Raw genomic sequence first — 26,812 nt, 5'->3', positions numbered from 1 at the left:
ATAAATTCAAATCTATTTTCTGAACATTATAACACAGTATTATTGAAAATTTCCAAAAGGTCCATGTAATCTAGGCCTCCTTCTCTATGGCCTTTCCTAATCAGCTTCCTTGACTGGCGATCCTACACCCAACAACCATAAAAGGAGGAGACATTACTTTCATGGTCAGATATTTGTGAAACAGATAAAAAATTTAAGTTCAGTTTAGGAATAATCTAACTTCTGAAATAATAAATATTTTTGAATTTTGAGAAAAAATCAAAATTTCATATTCCTTTTATCTCGAAAGATGTATCATCAACCGTAAAAACATTGGAGACACTTAAGTTACCATGACATTAAGATAAAATATCACCTTTAGGTGTCATGAAATAAAGCATCAGAGTCTAGAAGGACGAGACTAGGGATGGCAGTGGGGCGGGGCGGGGCGGGGCGGGGGACAAGGTCTCCACCCCCGCCCCGCCTCAAGATTTTATCCTCCACCCTCGCCCCGCCTCCCTGGCGGGGATGGATTTTATCCTCCACCCCCTCCTTCATCCCCGTTTCAAACGGGGATGAGGCGGGGCGGGGATATTGCGGGGAAAAGTGGTCAGGGCAGGGTTGGGGCGGGGATGAGGCGAGGATCGTGGCGGGGCGGGGAAAAATGCACGTCCATCCCCGCCTCCACCCCCGGACGGGGATGGATTTTAACCTTCGTCCCCGCCTCCATCCCCGTTTCATACCCTTCATCCCCGGTCCAAACGGGGCGAGGCAGGGCGGGGCCCCGCTTTCCCCACGTCCACTGCCATCCCTAGACGAGGCATCAACTCTAGTGGATGAAGATGTTCTTTTGAGAAGAGGTTGAACCGTTGAAGAGCTTCCATAAGTTAAGCTAAGGACATGTTTATAATAGATGATTCTTGAGTAGGAGCAATGCCATGTCATTTGGCTCTTGTGGAGAGCTAACGAAGGTGGCTTTCTTCTCATAAGTCCTTCTAAGTTTGGGACATTGGGGCCTTTTGTGTCTCGATTGGAAAATTACATTTTTCTTATCGTATTCATTTATTTGTCTTCTATAATGTAGTGGTTTGTAAGTACACATGTAATTTCTTGGTCTAGATATGGCAAGAACCAAATCATCCTCATTTTTGGTAGAACGTTTCTTTAACCTATTTTCTTGCATACTTAATTCTTCTATAGTGTCTTCAATAGAGAAAAATTTTCTTCTATGAAGAAGAACCAATGTGGTGGATTCAAATTTTGACGTCAATCCATTGATGAATTGGTAGAAATGCTCCACATCTATTTGATTTTTGTGGAGTTCTATATCTTTGGGACAATTACATTTTGACTCTAGAAGAGTCAACTCTTACCAAAGCTCAGACAATTCGTTGTAGTATTCTCTAATACTTTTGTTCCCTTGAATCATTGTGGATTTTGTCTTGCAAATTGCGCACATGTGCAATACCCTTGAAAGAATACATTTTCTTGAGGTAATCTCATGCCTTGTTTGCATGTTCAAATTTGGCAAAGCTAAAACATCTTTCGATATCAATACTATTAATAAGCCAAGACATAATCTTGGTATGCTCCATCCTCTGTTCTTTTCATTTCTTCTCATAAGTAGCCATAGCCTTAATCTTTTGAACCTCCGTAAGAGATACTTCTTTTTCACCCTCTATTTTGGTAAGAACTAGCTTAGGTTCTAGCTCAGACCCATCAACTAGTCCCCATAACCCTTTTCCCCATATGAGGTGTTTCATGATTAAAGTCCATGTTACATAATTGAAATTATTAAGTTTTATTAGTTTGGTGGTGACATTTTTATTGTTATCCATTGTTTACAAGGGCTAAGAGAGATCGAAAGAGAAGAGAATGATAGAGAGAAGAGAAAAAGAAAGAAGAAGAAGAAAAGGCAATGTGAAGAACACGAGCACTCCACCACCAAGCAAGCACCACCAATGGTTCACACAATCACTTGAATCTTTAAATACACAATCACGATGCTGCGAGCACTTGCACAATCACAGTCTCCAATGAGCTTCAACATTTCCAAGCTCTGATACCGTGTAATAAAATGGTGATATTCAAATATCACCACCCAAGTCCACCAAATAAACACACACGTGGACAAACAACAAAGAAAAAATTCACAATGGAGTCCACACACAAAACTCACAAAGGGGTATGCTCACAAAACCCACACAACGATCACACAAGAGATAAAATAATAATATTTTATTGATGAGGGAATGCAAGAATGCATGGGAAACAAATAGGGGAGTCATCCCCTTTTATATACAACAATGGAGGCTCATAGAGCCGTTGGAGTTGTCCAACGACTCTAAGCCCTCTAGTCAACTTAAGTTGACTGGACAAAAAATAAAATAAAAGATTATTTACAAATATATATATATATATAGAGAGAGAGAGAGAGAGGTGGGGATCATGGTGGGAGAACAGAGAAGAGAGTGGAATAGTGGATCTCCATAAAAAAAATAGAAATGAATTTTAAAAACAATATCCTCCCTTGTTTTAAAAAATAAGTGATGTTTCTATTTCTACTTATGAAAAGTGATTAAAGATAATGATAAACAAAGCATCCGAACAAGCAAATAAATATCTAAGTTAAACATATGTAGAAATACCTCTTTATAAATACATCCAAACACTGCCTTATATTACTTTTTCTTTTACCTTGTTCATGTGATTGATCTAGGTAATGATGGAACTGTGAAATTGTCTACGAAGAGACAATACGCATACAAGCATAAATACTTTAAAAAAGAAGTGCACGAAAGCACTCTCACAACACTTGAACAAAATACGCAAAAAAACTATAAATAATAAACATGCAATAATGCATGTATTTCATAAAATGGAAGCAAATGCTTGAGACTCTCAAGCTTAGGAAATACAAAGGGGGAACACCCCTATTTATACAAGAACTAAGAGGTGCAAAAAGGGGGCTCCAAAGGAGTCGTTGGAGAGCCCCCAACGGTCACATTTGTGACCGTTGAGGGCCCCCCAACGACTCTATTGGGGGACCCCCAATGCACCTTTAATAAAAAAAGAAAAATAAAAAATAAAAAAATAAAAGGAATTACAAAAGGAAAATAAAAAAGAAAAGTACAACATATTCCAAATGGAATATGCGCAAGATTACAATAATACCCTTTTTGGGTAAGAAATAAAAAAGGTATATAAATATATATTTTTATATATATAGAGATACATATACATATATTATATGTATATGTATCTCTAAATATATAAATATATATATTTATATTTACAACTAGTTTTTTCGGAGATATATTTTAACACCCCCCCTCAAACTTACGGTGTGATAACCGCAAGTTTGTCAAGAAGGAAATGAAATCTGGGCGAACATAGAGCTTTTGTGAAGAAGTCTTCAAGTTGATACTCAGACGTCACGTATGGTAGATCAATGACCTTCTTCAAGTATTCTTCTCTGACATAATGGCAGTCCATCTCTATATGCTTTGTTCGCTCGTGAAAGGTGTGGTTTTTGGCAATATAGATTGCACTTTTATTGTCACAACATAGCTTTGTTGGTTCTCTGATAAACACTCTCATATCTTCTAAAAGGCGTCGAATCCATACAATTTCCATGGTGGTAGATGCCATGACCCTATATTCGGCTTCAGTGGATGATAGTGGGACCTTCTGTTGTTTCTTACATCGCCATGAGATCAAAGACTCACCTAAGAAAACACAAAAGCCAGTGGTGGAGTGACGGTTACTAGGGTCACCTCCTCAATCTCCTCAATCTGAGTCAGTATAAGCAAGCAATTTCAATTCAGAAGAAGATAGAAATACTCTCTTATTCACAGTCCCCTTCAAATATCTGATGATGCGAAGCACAACACTCATATGAACGGTTGTAGGAGCGTGCTGAAACTGACTGGCGATGTGTATAGCATGTGACAAATCAGGTCGAGTAATGCTAAGGTACATTAAAGAACCTACCAACTGCCTGTAAGGAGTAGGATTGGTTAGAGGAACACCGTCGTCAATCTTCATTTTTGCTCCCATAACTTCAGGAGTTTCGCATACTTTGTCATCAGAAATTTCTGACCTGTCAATAATCTCGCAAGCAAGTTTAGACTGTGATAGAAAATAACCACGTTGCGAATAGGCAACCTCAATTCCAAGAAAATATGTCAGAAAACCCAAGTCTGACATCTCAAATTTTGAAGTCAAGACAGACTTAATACCCTTGACTCCTTGAACATCATCACATGTAATTAACATGTCATCAACATAGAGTAATAATATCACAATCCCTGCATTAGATTTTCTGGTAAATAGAGCAGTGTCAGTATAACATGAGGAGAAACCATTTTCCAGCATTACAATGGTAAATCTGTCATACCTGGCTTTGGGGGCCTGTTTCAAACCATAGAGAGCCTTTCAAAGACAAAGACCTTTATTTTTAGGGATCTCCATGTCGGGTGGAGCATCCATATACACTTTTTCGTTAAGATCACCATTTAAAAAAGCATTTTTCACATCCATTTGAAAAATATTCCAATTTTTAATAGATGCAATAGTAATAAGACATCTGACTGTAACCATTCGGGCTACAGGAGCAAAAGTTTCTTCATAATCAATTCCATACTCTTGCCCATACCCTTTTGCAACTAAGTGAGCTTTATACCTTTCCAGGGATCCGTCGCTCTTAGTTTTAACCTTAAAAACCCATCGACAACCTATAGTTTTCTTTCCTATGGGTAGAGTTTGGAAATCCCAAGTTTCAGCTCTTTTAAGAGCATTACGTTCATTTTGCATGGCTTCTTGCCATTCTATACATTTTTTAGCTTCTTCAAAATTCCTTGGCTCAAAGTAAGATTGAATGGCACTAAGACAAGCCCTATACCGGGGTGAAAAGGAATCAAAAGAGACAAAACGAGTTGGAGGTCTCCTATTCCTCTCAGATCTTCGATGATCGATAGCAGGAACAAGCTCACTATATTGGTCAATGGCACTTCTAAAGGTGTCTTGGTTTCTACGTGAGTAGGTTATGGGATCACTTGAAATCCGGTTTTCTTGTTCATTGAGTGAGTTATGTTCTTCAACATCACCATCATTATCCTCATCATGGTTTGATGATACATCATCATCACTAGATATATTATCATTACTAGTTAATAAGTCAAAAAGGAATGAGTAGTCAAAATTTTCTTGTTGAGAAACATTTTTTTCAAATCCACTTTCATTTTCTAAAAACGTTACATTTCTAGAAACATATAACTTATCATCTCGAAGATCATAGCAACGAAACCCTTTTTGAGTTTCGGAATACCCAAGAAAGGCGCAGGGGATAGCCTTGGGAGAGAGCTTGTCATTTTTATCCGTAAGTATAAAGCACTTACACCAAAAAACTCGTAACCTATTATAATCAGGTTCAATCTTGTATAAGATCTCAAAGGGGGATATTTTCCCTAATATCCTAGATGGTAAACGATTTATCAGATAAACAGAAGCAAGAGCTGCTTCATCCCAAAAAACTTTAGGAATGTTTTGGGAAATAAGAAGGGTCCTAGTGGTCTCAATGATGTGCCTGTGTTTTCTTTCGGCCAACCCATTCTGTTGGGGGGTTTTAGGACAAAACCTTTGGTGAATAATTCCGTGATCTTCATGATATACTTTAAATTGGTTGGAGAGATATTCTCCTCCAGAATCACTTCTAAAAATCTTTATATTACTGTTGAATTGATTCTTGATCATTGAATGAAATGTTTTAAAACACGTAAAAACTTCATGTTTGAACTTAAGAAAATAGATCCATGAATATCTGGAGAAATCATCCACAAAAATGACATAATAAGAAAAGCCTCCTTTTGAAACAACAGGTGCGGGTCCCCAAACATCGGAATGAACAATTTTGAAGGTTTTAGATGAGAACATAGTTCTTTGCTCAAAAGGTAAACTTTGCATTTTTCCGAGAATACAATCATTACAAGAAAAAGAACTTTTACATAGATCCTTCGCAAAATGTAAATAAGATAACTTGGTGACATTAGGATGACCAAGTCTCTTGTGCCACACATTTATATCTTTGTTCCGGGCAACATTACAAAAAGATTTTGGAACTTGGAGAGATTCCATATAGTATAGGTCTCCTTTTCTAAAGTCTTCCCCAATCAATTTCCCGGACCGGCGATCCTATATTAAACATTTATCATATGAAAATTTAATATCGCAACCATGGTCCGAGAGTTGAGAAACAGAGAGAAGGTTTAAGTTTAGTTTAGGTATAAATCTAATTTTTGGAATGAAAAAATTTTGAGTTTCAAAATTACCTATTCCTTTAATTTCAAGAGAGGTTCCATCTGCAGTGGAAACAAAGGATGGAGAAACATTTTTTGAGTAATCGGAAAGTGAAAACATGTTTGGGGACATATGAAAAGATGCACCTGAGTCCAAAAGCCAAGAGACTTTACCTGGGATGGAAGAAGTAGATACGGCGGCATCGGATGTAGCTTCCTTGAGAAGAGGTTGAAGGGCTTCCACTATTTGATTTAAAGAGAGTGACCCACTTGATGATGCCTCTTCCTTTTGCGGTACACCGGTGGTAGCCATGGCGAGAAGCTTCTTCCATTTGGTACATATGGGCTTGATATGCCCCGGTTCTTTACAAAAATGACAATCAATCTTGCTATAGTCCCTCTTTCCTCTTTGTCCACCATCTCCTCCTTGATTTTGTGATTTGAAATAAGGAGGACGATAGGTCTTTACATTATTTTCGGGTCTTGATACGGCATTGACCTCATTGTTTTCTTCATAATTACAAGGAACCACAAGAACATTTGGTCCTTGTTTACATAAACTCATACGAGTCTCCTCACCACTTAATTTGGTGAGAACATCTTCAAGAGAGGGAGGAGTAAAGGAGGATAGAAGTGACGACCTTATTTGCTCAAATTCCGGTCTTAACCCATTCAAAAAATTGAAGAGCCGATCTTCTTCAAGTTGTTTGTGACGGAGTTCAATTGCCTCTCCACTTCATTTTGGTTCAAGCATGGAAAGCTCATCCCAAATGGAGGAAAGGTCGGCAAAATATTCCCTAATAGACATTTCACCTTGAGTAAGGGAGAGGGCCTTCTTTTGAAGGTAATACTTATGGGATAGATCTCTTGATGTATACATTTTCTCGAGATAATGCCAAGCTTCTGATGCTTTCTTGAACTTGATAATGTTGACATTAATCTTTGTTTCGACGGATGCGAAGAACCAAGAAAGAATCTTGAAGTTCTTCATTTCCCATTCGTCGTACTTCTTGGAGTACTCTTCAAGAGCTTTGATCCTTTCCTCTCCTTAAGAATCTTGATTTCACTTCCGTCCATCACGGTTATTTTGGGTTCCGGTTCCGGAATTGTGCCTTGCACATAACCCCATAATCCTTTACCTTTTATGTGAGCCTCCATGTTCCCGGCCCAAATATGATAGTTGGACCCATTCAACTTGAAGCCAAGAGCGAAGTGAGACTCTTTTTCACCCATTAAGGAGTAAAGAAAAGAAGAAGAGAGCGTACCAACACAATGCTTCAACTTCTAGCTTGCACAAGATCCTTCTAAAATATTTGAGAAGCAAGATCCACCACTTCAACTTCTAAGGATCCGAAGGCACGGTTTTCAAGGCACTCGAAAAAAGGAGAATCCCACGATCCTTAATCACCAACCGTGCTCTGATACCATGTGAAATTATCTACGAAGAGACAATACGCATACAAGCATAAATACTTTAAAAAAGAAGTGCATGAAAGCACTCTCACAACACTTGAACAAAATACGCAAAAAATCTATAAATAATAAGCATGCAATAATGCATGTATTTCATAAAATGGAAGCAAATGCTTGAGACTCTCAAGCTTAGGAAATACAAAGGGGGAACACCCCTATTTATACAAGAACTAAGAGGTGCAAAAAGGGGGCTCCAAAGGAGTCGTTGGAGAGCCCCCAACGGTCACATTTGTGACCGTTGGGGGGGCCCCAACAACTCTATTGGGGGACCCCCAATGCACCTTTAATAAAAAAAGAAAAATTAAAAATAAAAAAATAAAAGGAATTACAAAAGGAAAATAAAAAAGAAAAGTACAACATATTCCAAATGGAATATGCGCAAGATTACAATAATACCCTTTTTGGGTAAGAAATAAAAAAAGGTATATAAATATATATATATTTATATTTACAACTAGGTTTTTCGGAGATACATTTTAACAGGAACTTGGTTTTCCATGCATGCTACCTAAAGGTGTAGGTTTACTGAATGGTAGACCTTGTTATTTCTTCCATAAAGCAGTTTTCTATAGATACCACACATTTCTATAAAATTGGTATCTTTATCTGCTGAAACTTATTGTGTTGCTTCATTTTGATGAAAGTAGTATGAAGTCCAATTATTGGATTCAGGTGGGAAGGTGGGTAACATCTTTGTTGTAAGCTCTGGTGGAGTGCCACTTAGTATTTATGCATATTAAAGCTCTCTTTTCGATGCAAATAACATTGCCTGGTTTCCATTGTATCAATTAAGTGGTATCATGAGCTTATAAGTTCTAAAATAGTTTGTAGTTAGTTGATTGTAATATTTGAGAAGCTGTCATTTTTTAAAACATACATGAATGCTGTTGCAAATATTGCCATGAAGACGTGAACAGTTTGATCAACTGCTTATTGGACATCATCAATATCATCTTAAGACCTTGTCCGATCTGTATGGAGTTTGCCTTTGTGAGTCCTGGTTCTCTGTTAATCCTTATCTGATCCTAAAACATGAGACGCTTCAAGGTGTTCCATATCCTTTCTTATTATCTTCCCCCGAGTCTTTGCTTTTCACACTTTTTACATCTTCAGCCTCTATCATGTCCACATCCTGTACTGGTGAACTGATTCTTGAACAGAAATGCTTCACTGCTGCTTTCTCTGTTTCATTTGCTTTTTGTGGCACTTGTTCTTTTTTTGACTAGTGAGAACATAGACTTTTGAAATTTATGGTATTTTGTTTCTGTTCATTTGTCTTTTATTTGCTTATCTATGATTTAAAAAACATCATGCATTCTGCGTGTGATATTCCAAAATTTTGCAGTCAAAACATTTCTTGTCTAAAATCATATATAATGTGTGATTACTGACAATGCATATCAGATTTTATATTCCTGATCCTTTTGTGCAATTTCGAATATAAAATATACCACGTAATTTGGTAGTTCAAAAAATCAATTATGAGCAATTTAAGCTTCTACCTAAATAATTAGGTTAAAGTGGGGAACATGTGTTCCTCTTTCCTGGCAGACCATTCAGAAACTGTACTGTGCCCTCTCTACACCTATATGAGCACCTTTGGTTCTCTATGAAGGTGACAATATCAAAACACATTATATATCATTATTTGGTCTTTTTATTATGAAAAGAAAAGATAGTTGATCTCTCAGAGTGGTGAACAGTTGTTGAGATACTTATTATTATTTAATTGTGCATCGATGGTTTTGAGTCTCTCATAGCAATTTGAGCTTTTGGGTCATTCTAGTTTACCTCTGATGTATAATCTTTAGGATGAATGGAGTACAATTGAATAATGGTCAATATTTCTGGCCCCATAGCATGTGTTCAAATCCTTCTAAACTATTCTTTTGGTTTTTTGTGTTTTACTTTTGATGCATTGTTTTACTGAACAGTTTCCAACATTACAACATAGTATCTGTGTGGAGCACATGCTTGTTTTGATGAAGTTACATCGATTTATTGTGTGAACCATTGAACATGTTGAAATATTCACATAAATGCTTTACACATTTGATTGGTTGACTAGCCTGAGTTTCTGGTTGATGGGTCTTTTTGCCAGGATGCAGCAAGGTTGCGAGATGAACTACAGCTCTTAACTCCAAGTGCATTACTTAAATGTTCTAGTGATGCTACTACCATGGTAAGTGAGACACTGTCCTATTAATTGGCTAATTATTCATGCTATGTCACTGACAATTAATATTTTCTTTTAACCGTAGTTTTTAATCAAGGAATGGAAACAATATATATATATATATATATATGTGTGTGTGTGTGTGTGTGTGTGTGTGTGTGTGTGTGTGTGTGTGCACAATACTTTGCTCTTCCTTTTTTGGCGGGATGATGCCATTCATGACTTCATCCACACTGATTTCCAGCACTGTTGGTATTGGAGATGTGCCAAGAATGAAGGACATTATTATGGGGACACAAGTCTCTCTCTCTCTGAACCGTTTCTCCATTGATAGGTTTAACTTGTAGCTTATCTTTTAACTCTTAGTGAGCTGATGGTCAGGGGGTCCAGGTTCAGGTCAGGAGTGTTTATATAGAAGGACGAAGTCAGCCTTCAAGAGGCCAGTTTTTCTATGCCTATCGGATAAGAATTACCAATAACTCTGAGCATTCAGTCCAGCTCCTCAGAAGACACTGGATTATCACTGATGCCTTTGGAAAAACTGAGCATGTGTGGTATGCTCTCTCTCTCTCTCTCTCTAGTAATGTATCTGTTAATTTATTTTTATCTCAGGGGAATGGGTGTCATAGGAGAGCAGCCAGTGATACATCCAAGGACTAGTTTTGAATATTCTTCCGCATGCCCTTTGGGAACTTCTAGTGGGAGGATGGTAAGCTTGGATGGTTCTTCATAAGTCTTTTGGATATGCAATTTCACTTTGTTGTTATCACTGTTCATCTAAGAGTTTCTTTCTTTTGTGAATATGTGCATTCTTAACTACAGAGAATGAACACTTCAGGAAAAAAAGGCCAATAACTTTTGTGAGAAAGTTCTAAAAGGTTGGATTTTTAGTGTATAATTAGGAGTTCGGAGGGTATGAACCTGTCATTATTAACTGTACCCGAAATAAGTGTAACTTTTGTTTTATGAAAATAACTTGATGAGAAACTTTTTCCATTGCTTCTAAGCTCTGTAGGATATTTGCTAGTTATTCATGATTGTTTTGAACATTTTTGACATAAATTCCTATTAATATACTATGTCAGTCTGACTGTTTCCTTATTTTTAATGATTAATGAAAGCATGTTTATTGTCTTTATTTACTCATGTCATTGTTTTCCTGATCAGCTTTTTCAAACTTGGAAGTATCACAATGAAGTCATCATACACATGCACACGTGCACACACACACATGCACAACTGTTTCTATCCATACTACAATACAGCAAAGCGCCTCTCTCTCTCTCTCTCACACACACACACACACATAGGCACACATAAAACTGGTATTCTTCATTCTGGACAAGTGTCTTGGATATCATGGATCTCCTAATATTTTTTTCTTATGCCATTTGTGTTTCCATACGATAGTTTTATTATATAGGCAATCAAAATCATTACTTTCTGATCAATTTAATCTACAGTTTGAATTGTGTTCAGAACTTTCTTTCCAATCCAATGACAGTTTGAATTCTGTTCACTGCTTTCTTATCAATCTAATGAACAGTTTGAATTGTGTTTACAACTTTCCTGTCAATCTAATGGACACCGCTTGAATTGTATTACCAGGAAGGAGAGTTTGAGATGCGGCATGTTGACAAAATAGATTCAACAACTTTCAATGTTACTATTGCTCCTTTTGCTCTATCCATCCATGACTACGACAGTGATGGGTTTTAGTGCTCTTTCTTGCTTGTATTTTAATGTATTAGTTCTTCAAAGTAACGGGAGAGAAGGTGCATCCCAAATATTTCTGCCCCAAGTTTTTGGGCTATGGTTGGTCCTTCAAATGGGTGAAGTTAGTGTTGTGAATAATTGTTGTATAGGAGATGATCACTATTTTGACATCAAAGAAACAGGTGGTCTGCGCTATCATTATGTGCCTTATTTGACAACCTACTGTTCTGTTGTTTATGACAATCAAGCAACTTTTTTCCATGCTACCATATGCATGGAGAGAGAGAGAGAGATTATTCTTATCCCTCAGTTTGCTTATCAGAAAAAGAAAGAATAATTACATTCAAAATTTTGTTTATAACCCAAGTTGAGAATATTTGAGACGGATTTAAATCCTACATAGTGCGATGCTTATTTTATCCATTTGGGAGGTCCATGTTAAGTGTTCATTGAGTTGGTCTAAAATGTAACCATCCCACTGAAAGGACTAAAGTGTAAGTTGGTTGGGCTGCTGCCCTTTTGTCAAGCCTTTCCCAAGCTGTGAAAGGAAGACACAGGTTCCATCTGTGACTCCCTGATGCGGAGCTGTGGAATAATCCAGGTCTGAAGGGTCCGTTTGGATCCTGTTTTAGTTTAGGGTTTTTCGTATTTGGGTTTTTGTTTAGAAATGAATGGGATTGCGGTTTTATTTTTTTATAAATATTTGTCATGCGAGGGAGATTAGGGGAGATGGATTTTTGATATTTTCAGATAAGTTTGTAATGGAAATGAATAGATTTTAACCAGTTCTTTTCACAAGCGAGTTTGACAAAGGCACTTCTTCGTTGCACCAATTTTATTAATTTATATGGTGATTCAGACATTGTGCTTGAGACATTGAAACAAATCTATAATGGTTTTTGTGTTCTAAACTACATTTGCATAAAAGATTTCAATAGAAATTATTAGGTTTTAACCAGCTTTGATCATTAACTAGTTGATGTGCTGTGTTCATTCCCTAGTTTAAGAACGGTCCTTAGTTGGACCAAGCATACTTGGTGCTGATGCCAGTGCTTCAAACCTTTTTCTTTGCCATTTTTATGCCGGTCTGTCTTTGGGATTAGGCCCCAACATGACACTGTGAGCCCAGTCTGATTGCACCTAGGCCCAGCCTAAGTGCCTATCTAACCAGGCTTAGGCCTAGTTTTTTCCTAGGCATGGCAAAGCCCTTGCAGGTACAAGGGAGCTTGACCAACACGGGCTTTGCTTGTTTGGTATGAGCTGTTAGTTTACATCACCATGTGCTGGGACGTTGCAAGTTCAAAACCCAATGTGGGGGTCTGCCTAACCCCAGCTTGCCTATAAAAAAAAAAAGTCAAGGGATCTTGGCCTGATGTACATTACCAATAAAACCAACCTTCCTAATGGCTGTTGCTCTGTGAGCTTTATAACATTAGAAAATATCTGTCCTGTTCAAAGATAAATGATGGTTAATTACCTATGAATGATGGGTACTAGGCTCATCTCGACTAGTATAAGCTCGTTAGATAGTAAGAAATATATGTTAGACATGTTTTACATGTATTGTTTTGTAATACTGTTTCTTCCAGCTAGAAAATAGTGTATTTTTTATAAACAAACCGGCTCGAACTTGGATCGTTTAACTCGGACTGATTATGAGCTCAAATTTCGGTTTGGCTAGACACAAAAATGAGCCAAACTTGAACACTTCAAGCTCGTCTCGTAAAGTAGCACTCAACTTCACCTTATGGCAAAGGTAGCACCCTCTTGGTTTTGAACTCATGACATCTTGTCAAGCTGGTGATATTCATGAATCGCGCCTACCAGATGAGTAGAGCTCTCACGAGCCACTGTATTTTCATTGTTAAGCAAATGTACTCAATTGTAAACAACCTTTAGCTTAACTTTGGGTTAGCATCAACTCATGGGTTGAAATTCTCTGTTTATCCTCACAAAAGATGCACTATGTTGTTTTTTTGCCCTTAAAAACAAAATTGTTCTTTGCTCCTATGTCTTCTTAGAAGTTATCATAGTTACCCTATCTTAATTGGTTTTAAAAAATTGGACTAAAAAACTACCCAACAGAAGGATGTGGATGAACACGGATCCCATCATTTGAAATAGGATGGGTTCTATCCTACATTTAATCTTAGCCATCCAAGCAATTGGATGTGGACTGATTCTAGCTGTCGAGATGGTTCAGCTGGATGGCTAGGATTGGATATGGATTAGTATATGCTCATCTATACCGTTACAATTTCTATTTAAAGTTTATGTTCAATCTTGAAGATGATGCTGATTTAAAGGTAGCCCAAAACTTTATATTGGATTCATCTTTAATCATTTAATGAAAGAAAATAGCAAACAAAACATGTTAAACATTATTCAAATGTTAGATTTTGCTTTTGAAAATTAGATCCATTACTCATGGTAGTGCATCTATCTAATTTCCAAATGCGGAATCTAATATTTGAATCATGTATGTATAACATATTTCTGTTGACTATTTTCATGACTTAAAGTTGAATCTCAATATGGTAGCTTCATAAACTTTTATTTTTCTCGAATTTTCTATAAGGAAAATATCAATTAAAATAAATGAATTTACATTTTTTTTTGAAAAAAAAATCCTTCGGCATTGTTGTTAAGATTGACTATTTTACGATACAAAAAATTGCAGTACATATTTTTATAATGATAAAATGCTATATTTTCAAAGGGCTGGGAACCAAGCCAAGCCTCTCGCGGCTCGGCTCATGTTCGGTTTGTAAAGAGCTGTTCAAACTTGTAAAATAAGCTCGGCAAGCTGAATATGAATAATAAGTACTCGGCTCATCTAGACTCGTGTAAGCTCATTAAGTACTAAAAAATATATTTTACATAGTTTTTTTTTGTAATTCTATTTCTTTCCACTCTAAACCAATGTATTTTCTCTATAAACAAGCGGTTTAATTGGGGCTCATTAAGAGCTCAAACTCGGCTTGGCTCGTTACAAGAATGAGCCAAGCCTCTACACTTCAAGCTCGGCCCATTCAGCTCGTCACTACAGTTGCAAATTCAATTCAATATGTCACTCTTATCTGGATTCTTTTATTTTCCGCGTAATATCTCATTTCATGATAATTTTGAAACATTTTTGGATATTTGCTTCAAAACATGATCTTTCTCTGCAGCAAAAATGGTGTATCCCTCGAAAAATCGTACAATTTTTGAAAATCTGCACGATGTCCACAACCACAACTTTTCAAATGTAAAAAGACATTTTCACCCTTCATGCCGAATTTTCCCTGACATGTCCTCCTGTCCACTTTCACATTTACAAAATGTCCTCACGAACATGTAACCCTTGTGTGTCTTTTAATAAAAGAAGTTTGTTGAGAAAAAACGATACTCCAAAATCACAATGGGCCTTTAGTGCTGCTTAAAAAGCATGATGGTCCTTTAGCGATGCTTCAAATGCGCCACTAAAGCTTTTAGCGACCCTTCAAAAGCACATATTAAAAAAAATTTTAAAAAATACAGTGAGATATTTGCTTATTTTGAGAGAAAAATCACATATTCTCATATTTTGAGACGAGATTCATAAATAAGAAAAAAAATTACATATTTAGATATTTAAAAAAGAAGTTAGTATATATATGAAAGAAATTTGCATGTTTAAATGGTGAAAAGGTTAAATATGAAACAATTTTTTAAAAATTATAAGGTTTTTCAGAAAACGCATCATTTTAAGGTATATTTGTTTTCTCCTTCCTGTCCCACCTCTTCCTTTGCAAGGAAAGAAGGGTCATTTGAAGGATCGCAGGGACATGAACGTCATAAAGAAAAAGTAAAGGTTATAATGGGCATTCGGTACTTCCCCTCGTTCCTCGCCAAATTTTACCGCCGGTCGAGCCCCAATCTGGTGCGTGGGGCCCACCAATTCTTGTTTTTTTCTCTCGCCACAACGCTCGCGATTCCAACCCCTTTTTTTCTTCAATTTTTAAGTCGTCCCATAATTGGGGTGGGTCCCACCATAAAAGCCGGCTAAAATGATAGAATCTTTAAAATGACTAAAATACCCCTAACCTCATCATGCTGCACTGCACTTGTATTTCCCTAAACCTCCCAGCTAACTTTGCTTACCCAAATACCTTTGGTTCTAGGCGTACGGATCGAGTCGGGATGAATTATTGTTGATCCGAATCTGAATATGAATTCTAAACGGCAAATATGAGTCTGAACCTAATTGATCCGTTGAAGTAGATCTGGTACTGAGTCCGGAAAAATGGGTAAAAGCAATATGTATTTTGCATGTAAAACTGCATGAGATAATTGGTTCAATCCATATCCGAACAAATGTTTGGCATAAACTGTTGAGATCTGGAAAGGATATTTCTATCCCCAAAACTTTTTAGATTCGTATCTGAAAATAATGTACTGGATTTGTATCTGAGATCTGACCAAATTCGACCCATTTCCACCACCTCTATTTGTAGGCTTTTCTTTATGAAAGAAGATGGATCCGTTTAGTTTGGATCTAGGTAAAACCAGGTTGGCCTAAATGGATCTAGCTTCTGTAACTATGGGTACTATTACCCATATTAAGATGGATCTTATTTGAATTTTTCACACTTGTCATGGTTTATCCAATCGGGTCTTGCAGGGACTTAACAATGAGGTCTAGAGGATGTGTTATGTGTACCCCAAGGCTGTGTAATTGATAACATACTAAATATGCAAACTGATCGGATCCAGACAGGCCTTTGATTTACATCTGGCGTATTGGCCTTAAAATTTTTAGATGTAAAAGTGCTTGTTTCCAACTTTTTTTTCTTTTGCAAAATCTAGTTCAGCATATAAATTTAGGATCCAAACCTTACATGATCGTTTCTTGTTCAGATCGAAATTCAGACGCAGACTTAAGCTCTGTTTGGGAGCCTTGAATCCCTGGTATATTGTGGTTTCCTCCCACTGCTAGCTTTGCAAATTGCTTTCCTCTTGCACATAGTGGCAAAAGTTTTTATCGGCAATTTCTCGGTTTTCAAAAACTCACGAGAAATTGAAAAAATTCCATAAATCTCGTGTTTTTTCCAGCAAAATCTCGGCAATAGAAAATAAATTAAAAATATATAAAAACTAGTTTTTTATAAGAAAATATTAATAAAATTATTTAAAAATAAAAATATAAGATTTTTTCGTGATAAATAGCTGTTTAAAACGTAAATATCGGGTTGAAATCGAGGTATTTATGTTTTTCCATAAATCTTGTGATATTTTGAAAATCTCACAAGAAATTGCCGTTTTAAACTTTCAGCAATTTCTCGCAATATTATCATGAGATTTTCATAAATATTGCGATATTTGTTACACTGCTCTCACATCCTTTTGGTTTCTTACTTGTTTTTCTTTAGCTTTTTTACTCCCCCCTAGTTTTCCCTTTGCTTCTTACTTGTTTTTCTTGATTTCCTCTTATTTGTTGTGGTTTTCATGATATTATTTATTTATTTTTCTTCTCCCTCACTTCTCTTGTTTTCTTTATGTTTCTTTTTTTGGTTTCTTACGTGCTTTCACAATCACTTTTCAAAAGAAGTGAACACTCACTTTTCACTTCTACTTCATAAATTGTTGTTTCTCATAAACGGGTCAGGCGGGTTGGCATACCCCTAACACGAACCGACCCGTTTAATAAACGAGTTAGGTGGGTTGACCCGTTTATTAAACGGGTTGGTTTTTTCCAAACTCGAACCCGCCTAAGAGGCGGGTTGGCAGGTCGTGTCAGGTTTTGCCACCCCTAGTGAAGCCCTTTGTGGCTACCAAATGGAACCATTACCACATAAATATTTGCATATATAAACCAGTTTAAATTGAATTTTAACATTTTGTTATAACATTGGATTGCAATTCAATAGTTTCAAAACGCAATTAGATTGGGCCTATTCACTGTCCAAACCAAAGATTTGCTACCATCATTCCTATCATTTACTAGAGTTTAATATGATTATTACGCTACATCCAGATCCCATCTTTCACGTTAAATGATCTTAATTATAACCAGATAATTTTAGGTTTGCAATGGATTTGGGTTTGACTTCCGGTGAGGTGACTATTTATCCAACTGGATCCGGATCTGTTAAGGATTCACTGTATCTGCTTAAGACATATCCATGTGCATGTCGGGTACCTAGCCCAGACCCGTACTATTGACATTCATTACGTTGCGTCCTGATTTTCTTGGGATAGCGTTGACCAAGAAGATGAAGGGTAAAGGAGTCATTTAACATAAATGGTCGTCTGCATTTTTTATTTTGTTTTAAGGGTATTTTCGTACTTTAAAGAAAAAAAATTTTCAATTCTTTCTTTGCGAGTTCATCTATCTAGGGCATCCCGAGATGCCTCTTAGAATGACTAAAATGCCCTTATTTTGGGGTTTTTTAACAGGCTAATTTTATTGGAGGTAGAATTACTAAGGTTGCCCCTGAGTGTCAGTGTTAGACAGAAATGGGCCTCATTGTAGCAGGTAGCTGATTGACTATCATTTAATAATTCGAGGATTAGGGTTTATGGGCTGCCCTTGAGTTTCATGTAGACATGCTTCCCGTTATTAAATAATGGTTTAGGTATAGAGTCATCTTGGATCTAATTCCAATCCATTCAGTGTTTGATTCTCATATATCAAACTTGAGTTTGAGATCCAAGGATTAGAGATATATTTGGGGCTATGTCACAGGGACACGCCTCTAAAGGCATGTTCGGACACGACAAATACGTACAATATTTTAATAATATTTTATTAATTTTATTGTTTTCAGATTTTATTTCAATCAAAATGCATTTTAAGATTAAAATATAAAAAATAGTTTTTTATTGATTTAAAAAGTGTTAAAGTTTTGTATCCACGTGTCCCATGTTCTATTTTTTTTTTGAACTTGTGAGTCGAACCTGCATCATGCTCATCATGTCCACGTGTCTTTGTGGCATAGACTTAGGAGGCACTTGAATGTTTCGGATTACACATTGGACCTGATCAGAGGTGGGCCTCATGACAGATATTGGATTGATTTGAACCTGCTTGGCGATCCAATTAGCTAAACACAAAGGCACCTACTTATGTCCACAAGCATACCTGATAAAAGGCGAATAATGAATTGGATCCTAATTTGATAAGGGTCTTCTGCAATCCAATTCTCAACCAATTCAGCCACAACGAAATCATAGGATCCGGTTTGCATTCCTACCTATGAATTTATGACGGTTCTTGCTAATGAATTCATTAATAAGGATCATATTCGGTGCTAAACCCATTATTTCCATTTATTAAACAATTGGGTCTGGTTTAGTAACTTGCTAGATTTTTTTAGATCCAAACCAAATAAAGATCCAAAAATAGAAAGACATTACAATGTGTACATAAGAAGTTTTGATTCAATATGATTAAGGATGTACATACATCATATTCCTCGTCCAAGCTTGACTATGAGCCTAATGACATCAAGTCTAACAAGGACACAAACCAAAATCTGACCCTCACATCAAGACCCGAGGCTTTTTCATCCAAATCTTGGATGCATACCAGATGTCTGGCTCAAGACCATTCTGAGATGAGAACATCAGGTTCCATTGGATCAAGATTCGGGTCCGGTTATGGTCTATGTCACATGGACACGAGTGTGGCGCGAACTTGATATACGAATATATGTTTTTTGCGAAAAAGTAGGACGACTACATGCATTTTTTTAATATCTAATATATAAGAAATGCATTTTCAATGATTTAAGTATAAAAATATTAATGAAAATGATTTATTCAAATATTTATTCATATTGAAACTGATTTTTTTACATATAATCGGATTCGGACATCCGTCAAATCTAGATATCCATCTGATTCAATAGCAAAAAATCAAAACTATATCAGCATCTAATTATAATTAGATATGATTTTGGCTTATAAAAGCCAAAGTACTAAAAGCAGATCCCTTGGTTCTGAAAATTGAGGGTCTCAAATGCAACCTTAGTATGATTCGGTAGCACATACAAAACATTAATATTTGGATTCAATATCTACAACAAGATTTGCATCTAAATTCAAATTTGAATTTGAACAAAAGTCCAGCTGCGGTAGATATCCGAATCAGTTACATGTGAATTGTATATCCAATTAGCTATTTAACTCAAGTCGGATCCAGATTTACAATTAACTTCTTCAGTTTGGATTGGCACTGGCAGTATCTCATTAGGCCGGCTTAAGTAATTCCTGCAAACTAATTCGATCCATTTACATCCCTCAATTAGTCCGAGTGGTTTAGTCAACCCAGAGATCCGAACCGGTCTGGGCACCGACCTATCAAAAGAATTGGATCAAACTGGGTTGTATATCCAACCCGTTTAACAAAAATCGGGGACACCGTCGTAATTATGAAAAATAAGGGTAAAAGAATAATTTTCAATATAACAAAGTAAATATTCTCGGAAAGGCATCACTGTAATTTATGTTAAAACTAGGTGCTTTTACGTAATTCTGTCAAGCAACAAACTCCCCAACTATTAAACCAATAAAACGGAAAAGCTTTGCAGAGGCGGCGGTGGAAGACGGAGAAAGGTCGGAAGGCGACGAGAGAATCAGAGAGTCGTCGTGAGGACTCCCCTCTTCGTGACCGCAGATCTCGACCTCCGAACCGATTTCGGTTCGCGTATTCCGATTTCCCGTCGGAAACCCCGGATTTTGAGGTGCGTATCGGCTCCTTCTGACAAGGTTTTCCCGATCTCTTCTTCGCTGCCGTATCGGTTTGGGAACGGGCGGTTCATCTCGTTTCTTTTGCGTTCTCGATGATCCTGATGGGGGTTTTGGGTGCTATCTATGGTGAAATCGCATCATTTTTTGCGTGTTTTTATGAGATTCATTTGCTTAATTCTTTGTTTTTTTTATTTTTTGGATCTCAGATCGTTTTTTAATGGCAAACTTTGAAGTTATTGAAATATTGTCATTTTAAGTTTTTGACGATAGAAATGGAGGTATATGCGTCTCTTTTCTTCTTATTTTGTTATGGCAAACTAGGTTTTTGTTGATTTTTTTGTCGTTTTAGGATTTTTATGCTATTTTTGACCCAAAAATGGATCCTTTGTGCGTTTTTTATCGATGTCTGCTGAAGTATTGTTGAAATAGTGGCATTTTGATGTGCTTGTTAACACTCTTTTAGGTATATTTATCATTTGATCGGACAATATGGATTTTTTTCTGGTTTTCTTGATGTCTCATGTCATAAAATTGACTTCTTTTCGTTTTTCTCTCTTATGTACTGATTGTTAAGAAATATTGTCATTTTTAGGGTTATCTTTTACTTTTTCTAGGTCGGGAAAATGAAGTTTCGTTATTCTTTGTTGTCCGGACGACGTTTGAGGTGTTTGTATTGTTTTTATTAAGACATTGGTTATCTTTTGGACAGAAAATTGATTCTGTTTTGTGATTGTTATTGGTATTACATATTATCTTTCGCTTTTTGGTTGGATCCAATCAAGTATCTATTTGATACATTACAATTTAGGCAAATCCTTCAAGTTTCTTCTTTTCCTTTTGTGGTTTTTGTGTTGATATCTAGTGTCATACCTCATACCTATTGAAATCTCATAGGATCCTGTCTTTGAGTGTAATTTTTTCCTTAATGAAATCGAAAGAAAGGATTGAACTTTTTTGTGATTTATGTATGTGTGCATTAAATTTTTGTATGTCACATGTTTTCTATAAGGTGGGGCTTTTTTTTCTTTTTGTGTATGCGATCTTTTGAGATATGTTTCTGCATCCTTGTATGAACAAACATTACTAGCATACTTGCAGGGACCTTGTAAGAGTTTGGCCAGCTTGTTTCTTTAGGGGAAAATTATAAATTTACTTTGAAAATGTGACATTAGTGCATTTGTAGATCACAAGATAAGTGCCGTCTTATGCGTTTTATCTACTGTGGTTAATGATTTTTGCATCTTGACACCATTTCTTCTTTTGGAAATGTGCACCATTTAAAATATACTGCATTTTAACATCCTTTTGGTCCTTGGCAGTTCATTCCACTTCCTTAGGTTTTTCACATTTATTGGAGATATCTTGATTCTGATTCTACATACTTTGTTTGGTTGCAGTGTTTGGATTTTAGTGTTTCTTCTGAATTTTCACTTTATTACCTGTAAGTATATGCTTTGGTGTCCTTCATTCTCCTGCTATATTTTTCTGTTTTAAAGACTTGACATCCGCATCTTTTAATGTTTTTGTTTTTATCTTGTACAATTCTTTTTGCTACAGAACAAGCGTGGTCTACTTAATTCATAGAGGATCACCATCACAATCCTGTAAATTTTCAGGTTTTTTTCCAACCATAACTATTTTTTCTGTTTTCTGTTGTAATTGATAATTGTAAGTTTTTGACATGTTTGGTGTACCTTTTGCTTAGCTTTGGGTGTCTTCTGAAGATGTTTGGAGGAGGCAATAGCACCCCTGTCTTTCCTGTTTTTTTAGAGGAAAATCAGTTGCAATATGATCCCAGTGGGTCTACTCAGCTTCAATTGTTTGGTAAGCATCATCGAGAATTTATGTGTATCTTGCTTGCTTTTTCATTTTATTTTCATCTGTATTGCTCTATTTGCATTGTTGATACTCTTTTTACTCGTCATTAGTTTGTCTGCCACTGAATTTGTTGACTTCACATTAGGTTATATCCGTCAGATATGTTGTTTTCATTCTTTTATTCTGGAATTTTATAGTTGTTGGTTCTGGCTGATATTTTGGGCATATTTTCTGGCATCAATCCCTCTTAACTTGGTTACTATTTGGCAACATATGTTATTTGTTAGCTTTCCACTTCTTGTGATAGATTGCTGACTAATCTTTTTTCCATCTAGGTTTATTGGAAATATTTAACTCATGTTCTATTGTGATCTGTTCTCTATGTTCAGATACTAGTTTTTCCCTTTGTTGTTAATTTATCTTTAGTTGGTGTGCAGCTAGAATGTGTTGCTTTTTCACCCTCCATTTTGTGTTTGTGCTTTTTTTTTCCATTTTTTTTGGACATGTTGCATCATCTTCTTTTCTTCTTTGAGCTTCTACGTGGGCTGATGCAATGGATGCTAACCAAGCTGTAGTAGTCTGTACTTTGGAGTGATTCTAGTCAAGCTCGAGCTAATTGTTAGCAACACATCTTTCCGAGAGTTGGGGGGTGCTCCAAAGAGATTTTTCCTGCCAGCAGTTATCTGAGTTTCTATAAATTCATTATCTTGGCTGATTTTATTCCTTCCTTTTGTCTTTCATGTGGGTTATAACTAATATTTTTAATTTCGAAAAAGATATCTAGGAAGAGGTGTATATATTTAGTCACCAAAATCACTATCAGCAATGTGTCAGTGAGGATTTTTCTTGGAAGAACTTATAATTAGTTTTGCTCAGGAAAATCTAAGGGTTTTTGCAAATTATTAATAATAATAAAAAATAAAAATCTAAAAGTAAATTTTTTTATCAATTTGACATTCTTCAAAAGTACCACAAAAATATTGCAATAGTATCATGATATTAGTGCAATATTTTTAGTTTATGTTTTTAATATATTGCATTTCTTCAGTTTATTTCATTACCTTGGAAAACCATGTCAAGAGAGATTTTAAAATGACAGATATTTGACAATATATGTGTGTATACAAAATCTCTATGACACAATATTGTTCTTGAAGTTGATTATGAACCATTTGAACATGATCTATTCTATCTAATGAAGTCAATGATCTCTTTTTTTTTCTGGGATTGCATTTTGCAATTCATGCAATTTCTCTCAAGTTTCAATCCATACCTTTTACCATTTTGGCATGTGCTATCATATTTAAGTAGCTTTTATCTTCACTCCTTTATATATCTATATTTGCAGGCAGTTGTGTTTTTTGAATGTCTCTATGGCCCTTTTATTGTTTATTAATTTTAAAGTGTCACTGCTTGTTTTCATTTTTTTCCAAACGTCTAGATAGTTTTCATGTCTATTAAGATTAATGCGGTTTATCAAGTAGTTAATATTTATTCATCACAAATATAAGCTTATTTTGCTGTTCCATTTATGTTTGGTACAATCTTAGACTCTTAGTGGTCCATATGGTTTGATTTCCATGCTGATTCATGTATCTGTTTCTAATTCATCACTTCTTTATTTTCCTTTTTCTTCTATTTCATTGGATTTATTCTGATGGCGTTTCATAAATTGCCATGTTGTAGCATGATGCTTCATTGTACAATAAACTACATTTCTTTACTGTAATGATGGATGAACTATTCAATCGTTGTTACCTGCTGCCATCCTTTCTACTTCTAGGCCATCCCTTCTGGTTTTCTAAACTTAATAGTTTTTAGGATTCAACACATTTCTCAAATTGTTTACATTGTTTCTTTCTGTTTGCTTGTTTGATTTCTTGTACTTTTGTTTCATCTTGGGTGATTTGTGCTAATGTCACCTTTTTCTTATGTTTTGTGTTTGCATTTGCCTTGGGGAGGGGGGGGGGGGGGGAGGGGGTCAGTTTTCTATCAGATCATTTCTCCTGCTGGGCTGATTTTTCCATCCTTTCTATCAATTTCTTCTTTTTTTAAAAAAATACTTTATCAATGAATATCGTGATTATCTTCTACTATTTCTTTTTATGTTCTATTGCTTTTTTGAGGCAATTATCAGAGAATTTTGATTATCTTCTACTCCTTTTCTTTTGTAGTTCTGATGGCAGCGTTCCTTTTTTGAATTCCTTATCTAGTATTTTCTTTCTCATGTTGAGGTGGCACAACATTCTGCTTAGTTTGTGGATATTGTGAGGTTTGATGTTCATGTCATATAGACCTTCATCCAATCCTTTGAACCTATGCTGCATGTTCTTGCTGGTGTTGTCAGTGTTTGGGGAAGCTCTAATCACTTTCTACCGCACGACACATGTTATTGATAGAATTTGTCATGTACTTCCTTTTTTCTTCTTTTTTTCCCCTGCTGGTTTTACCATACATATCTGGAAAAAGCTTTTGTTACCATAATTTCTCAATACTCTCATGTTAGCATCATTGTGGAAGCTGTTGTTGAATTACTTGATCCAGTGTCATTGATCTATTTCTGTCCAACTGCTTGGAGTCCATCTCTATTGCAATGGTTAAGCTGGTTAGTAACATTATTCAGTAAAGACCTGGTCTGACATTGTACTATTGAACCAAGGACCATGTTGACACCAATTTCACCAGATGTCCTATATTGTTACTGCTCATGGCTCAAATCCGGTGAGACTCAACCAAAATTAAGCTAAACTCTCAAGCCAGATTACCCAGTTGTATAGTTCCTTTTTGCTTCTCTTGTTGATGGACTGAATATGCTTTTAGTCACTTCATTGGTATGAGAGCATCAATACATTTCGTTCTTTGTAATTTTATGCTGAAACTTGCTAATAACTGTTCCAATTGCATTTCCAGTTGGTTATAATGTTGATCCCATTAATTCTGGTGGAAATGAAGGTGCAGCAGGTCTGAATAGACCAAGCAAAAGGGGCAGAGGAACAGAGGCTATATCAAGACAGCAAAAGCCTCACTTCTCTCTGAACAACTTTGCTCATGATGAAGTAGATCGTTCTGCAAGCATTCCAAATTCAAATGCTGTATCAACTGGGCTGAGGCTGTCATATGATGATGACGAACCCAACTCGTCTGTTACTTCTGCAAGTGGAAGCATGACAACTCTTCCTGTCATTTCATCTCTTGGGGATAGTCTAAGGGCTGAGATTGATCATCAGAAAGAAGAGTTTGATCATTACATCCGAGTTCAGGTGTGTGTCCTTTAAGCTGTTGAGCAAGATGTCTTAATTAAAATTTGTTTTGGTAAGCTCCTGTTTCTTTTATTTTATAATTTTTTGGTGGTGAAAATCCAAAAACTGCTTTTCCAGGACTTATGAATGAATAATATTATGTGCATAAAATAAATCAGCGTGTGCGCTTCATGGAGACCAACCTTTCAGTGGCCATAATATTAATAGACTATTTTAAAATTTTATACTGTTGATATTTGTTGTGGATTTCTCATTTATCTCTCATATCTGAACTGATAAGTCTCTCTCTCTCTCTCTCTCAGGAAGAACAAATTACCAAAGGAGTCAAGGAGATGAAGCAGAGACAAATGACTTCATTGTTAAGCACATTAGAAAAAGAAGTTGGAAGGAAACTGCGAGAAAAAGAAGTTGAGATTGAGAACATGAACCGGAAGAACCGTGAATTGATTGAGAGGATAAAAGAAGTGGCATTAGAGGCTCGGAATTGGCATCAGAGAGCCCGGTACAATGAAGCCATGGTTAATTCCCTTAGGACCAACCTCGAACATGCGATTGCTCAGGGGACTGATCAAGGGAAGGAAGGGTGTGGAGACAGTGAGGTAGATGACTCTGCCTCCTCTCACAACCATAACATGATCCCTGGCATGCCAACAAGAGTACTTCTGGAGAACAGGGAATTGAAGGAGCAGAGAAATTGCAAGGTTTGCGAAAATAAAGAAATCTCCATCTTACTGTGGCCTTGTAGGCATCTTTGCATATGCAAGGACTGTGAGGGCTCTGTGGATGTTTGCCCTGTTTGTCAGACCATGAAAACTGCAAGTGTTGAGGTTTATATGTCCTAAATACCAGTAAAAGGAAAAGAAAAGGAGTAAAAGAAAATAAAAAAAGAAAAACAATGAAAAGTAAAATAAACCCAACACTTGCTTAAGATTATAAGTTATCAAAGTTGTATATGCTAGAAATTAACTTGGAAGTGATTTCTGGTTGCTTTACCTATGCTTAGCTGCTCTGTCTATAATTTTTGTGAGCTTGGTTTTGATCTGGCAATGCTGCTCTCTAAGTTGTACCTAAATGTATCTACCATCCGAGTCTAAATGGCTGATAGATTTTGGTTAAAGCATGTTATTGTCACATCGGATTTGATGAACCTCAGTTTTTATCCTTGGTATATTTTGACACATTATATTGATGTGTAAAAATGATTATCCTGTACTCTTTTTTTTCAACAGAGAAAGCTGGGGTTAGGCAAACCCCTACCAGTTAAATAACCATACCATTGGGATTCAAACTTGCAACGTCCCAACAGAAGGTGACTTGCACTAACTGCTCCTGCCAGACAAGCGGAGCCTATGTTGGTTGTACACTCTCTCTCTCTCTCT

General features: G+C 36.3%; 2 protein-coding genes across 5 annotated transcripts in view; both read left to right on the top strand.

Moving 5' to 3' along the window:
• LOC149834001 (uncharacterized) overlaps nt 1–12,001 on the top strand; it is a 32,908-nt gene extending 20,907 nt beyond the window's left edge. The window contains exons 3-6 of one of the 3 annotated variants that reach the window (XM_090011171.1): nt 9,850–9,930; nt 10,315–10,478; nt 10,537–10,633; nt 11,533–12,001. In XM_090011171.1, the coding sequence (XP_089867297.1) occupies nt 9,850–9,930; nt 10,315–10,478; nt 10,537–10,633; nt 11,533–11,643 (453 nt within the window). In that variant the 3' untranslated portion in view covers nt 11,644–12,001. Of the gene's footprint in view, nt 1–9,849; nt 9,931–10,305; nt 10,479–10,536; nt 10,634–10,746; nt 11,009–11,532 lie in introns of those variants that run through there. The other 2 variants (XM_090011170.1, XM_090011172.1) reach the window with 2 other exon arrangements.
• An 8,228-nt stretch (nt 12,002–20,229) lies between these two features.
• On the top strand, nt 20,230–26,528 carry LOC149834000 (putative BOI-related E3 ubiquitin-protein ligase 2). Of its 2 annotated transcripts, none has more exons than XM_090011169.1 (6): nt 20,230–20,348; nt 21,753–21,796; nt 21,913–21,971; nt 22,061–22,179; nt 25,132–25,433; nt 25,736–26,528. In XM_090011169.1, exons 4-6 carry the CDS (start codon nt 22,080–22,082, stop codon nt 26,273–26,275), a joined length of 942 nt encoding a protein of 313 aa, XP_089867295.1. In that variant the 5' UTR covers nt 20,230–20,348; nt 21,753–21,796; nt 21,913–21,971; nt 22,061–22,079; the 3' UTR covers nt 26,276–26,528. The 2 variants fall into 2 exon arrangements, with proteins under 2 accessions (XP_089867295.1, XP_089867294.1); XM_090011168.1 differs by having other exon boundaries at nt 25,126–25,433.
• The last annotated feature ends 284 nt before the right edge of the window (nt 26,529–26,812 follow it).

Source organism: Nuphar pumila, chromosome 6 (assembly GCF_984573655.1).
Source record: "Nuphar pumila chromosome 6, dmNupPumi1.hap1.1, whole genome shotgun sequence".
Taxonomy (NCBI): domain Eukaryota; kingdom Viridiplantae; phylum Streptophyta; class Magnoliopsida; order Nymphaeales; family Nymphaeaceae; genus Nuphar; species Nuphar pumila.
Note: the sequence above shows the minus strand (reverse complement) of the source record. Positions and strands in the feature narration are given on the sequence as shown.

Excerpts from the sequence above, each read along its gene's own strand:
- LOC149834000 (XM_090011168.1), top strand. The coding sequence starts at position 22,080 with ATGTTTGGAGGAGGCAATAGCACCCCTGTCTTTCCTGTTTTTTTAGAG. Across the intron at positions 22,180-25,125 it reads TACTCAGCTTCAATTGTTTG|GTGCAGCAGGTCTGAATAGA; the intron begins GTAAGCATCATC and ends GTGGAAATGAAG. Across the intron at positions 25,434-25,735 it reads ATCATTACATCCGAGTTCAG|GAAGAACAAATTACCAAAGG; the intron begins GTGTGTGTCCTT and ends TCTCTCTCTCAG.